The 1,795-nt window shown below is 38.3% G+C and overlaps 1 protein-coding gene across 1 annotated transcript; it reads right to left on the reverse strand.

Annotated features, from left to right (window-relative positions):
* Nucleotides 1-963, reverse strand: LOC141562488 (olfactory receptor 51I2-like). The gene has a single exon (XM_074302517.1). It carries the CDS (start codon nt 961-963, stop codon nt 1-3), a length of 963 nt encoding a protein of 320 aa, XP_074158618.1.
* Between the last annotated feature and the right edge of the window lie 832 nt (nt 964-1,795).

Below are 1,795 nucleotides of genomic sequence, written 5' to 3' on the forward strand. Positions count from 1 at the left end.
TCATCTCAGCTCTCCCCGAACAGAGCTTGATACTGAGAAAATTCTGATGAGCCTCCAGCGGATCTCTTTGGTCTTAATGGAGTAGATGACAGGATTGAGCATAGGAGGAACAAAGAGGTAGATGAAAGACATGACTGTATTTAGAAATGGAGGGGCATTCTTCCCAAAGCGATGGGCCATGGACACACCCACCATGGGTACATAAAAGATGAGAACAGCACAAATATGGGAAACACATGTGTTGAGTGTCTTAAGTCTCTCTTCCCGAGAGGCAATTGCCAATACAGAATGGAGAATGAGTATGTAGGAAAGAAGAATGAGGGCAGAGTCCAGGCCAAAAGCAGAAACCACAATGCAAAGTCCATAAATGCTGTTTGGAGTGCTATCCCCACAGGGTAGGTGGATCAAATCCGGGTGTAGGCAATAAGCATGGGACAGGGTGTTGTCTTTGCAGAAGGGCAGACGCTTCAGGAGGAAAGGAAGTGGAAAAACCATAAAGAAGCTTCGGAGTAAAATTGCCAAATTCATTTGGATAACTCGTGTATCAGTGAGGATGGTAGAATACCGTAGTGGGTTACATATGGCTATGTAGCGGTCAAAGCTCATTGCCAAAAGGATTCCTGACTCTGTCCAAGAGAAGAAATGGATAAAGAACATCTGGGCCATACAAGCCTCAAAGGCAATCTCTCTAGCATGGAAACAGAAGGTGGCCATTACAGTGGGCAGTGTGGACAATGACACACCCAGATCATTGACTGACAATACAGCAAGGAAGTAGTACATAGGCTGATGAAGACTTTCTTCCTCCTTAACAATGAAGAGGATCAGACAATTACCCACAATAGAAACAGAATAGAAGGCACCAAATAGCAGGAATATCCACTGCTGAGAGATTTCAAGTCCTTTGAAGCCAGTTAGTACAAAAGGGGGTAAACGAGAGTCATTGGTGAAGAAACTTTCCATGTTGGGATTTTTGATCTGACTAACTACATTTCAAGGAAATGAAAGAAAGAGGTATATCATTATCAAATACTTAATCCAGGTCATACACCAAAGTTTATCTTCCCCTATTCCCTAATGCATACATTATGCTCCAGTTATGTGGGTCATTCATGGTTCCCTATCCTTAATCCCTTTCATTTGTATTATGCATCTAGAATATCCACCCTTTCCTTCTATCCTCATATAAGACTTGCTTTTAGACCTCTCTTAAAATGCATCTCTTCTAAGAAACCATCCTATTACAACTCCAACAGGATATCCTCCCTTCCTGTCTAATATCAGGATTAAAAGTCAAAATAATATTAATCATCATTGCTCTTATTATTAGGATATATATGTGTATGTATGTATGCATACATAAGTGTGTGTATGTTGAAAGATTTAGCAATTCATAGACATCTCCTGCCTAAGAACAGAAACATCAGTAACAGACATATCCTCTGATGTTCAGACAAAAACTTATCAAATGTCAATAATAACATAAGGTGAAATAAATATACTAATGTAAGATGTTAAATATTTACTTGAGAGATAAAAGTGAGGATATCTAGATGGTATTCATGACAACAAAATGGCTATACTTTATCCAAGACTTAGGAAACATTATGCTTAAAGTTATTTCATTGTACCCTGATTTTCTGAATCCTGCCACCCCCCAATTATCTTTTATTGCTATTTAATTTACCCTGAAATTGATTTCTATATCAACCATATAGATAGATAGATATACACACATACATTCATATATATGATGTGTTTGTATATATCCTTATGTTTATCTTTATACTTACAC

This window comes from Sminthopsis crassicaudata, chromosome 3 (genome assembly GCF_048593235.1).
Source record: "Sminthopsis crassicaudata isolate SCR6 chromosome 3, ASM4859323v1, whole genome shotgun sequence".
In the NCBI taxonomy this organism is placed as follows: Eukaryota; Metazoa; Chordata; class Mammalia; order Dasyuromorphia; family Dasyuridae; genus Sminthopsis; species Sminthopsis crassicaudata.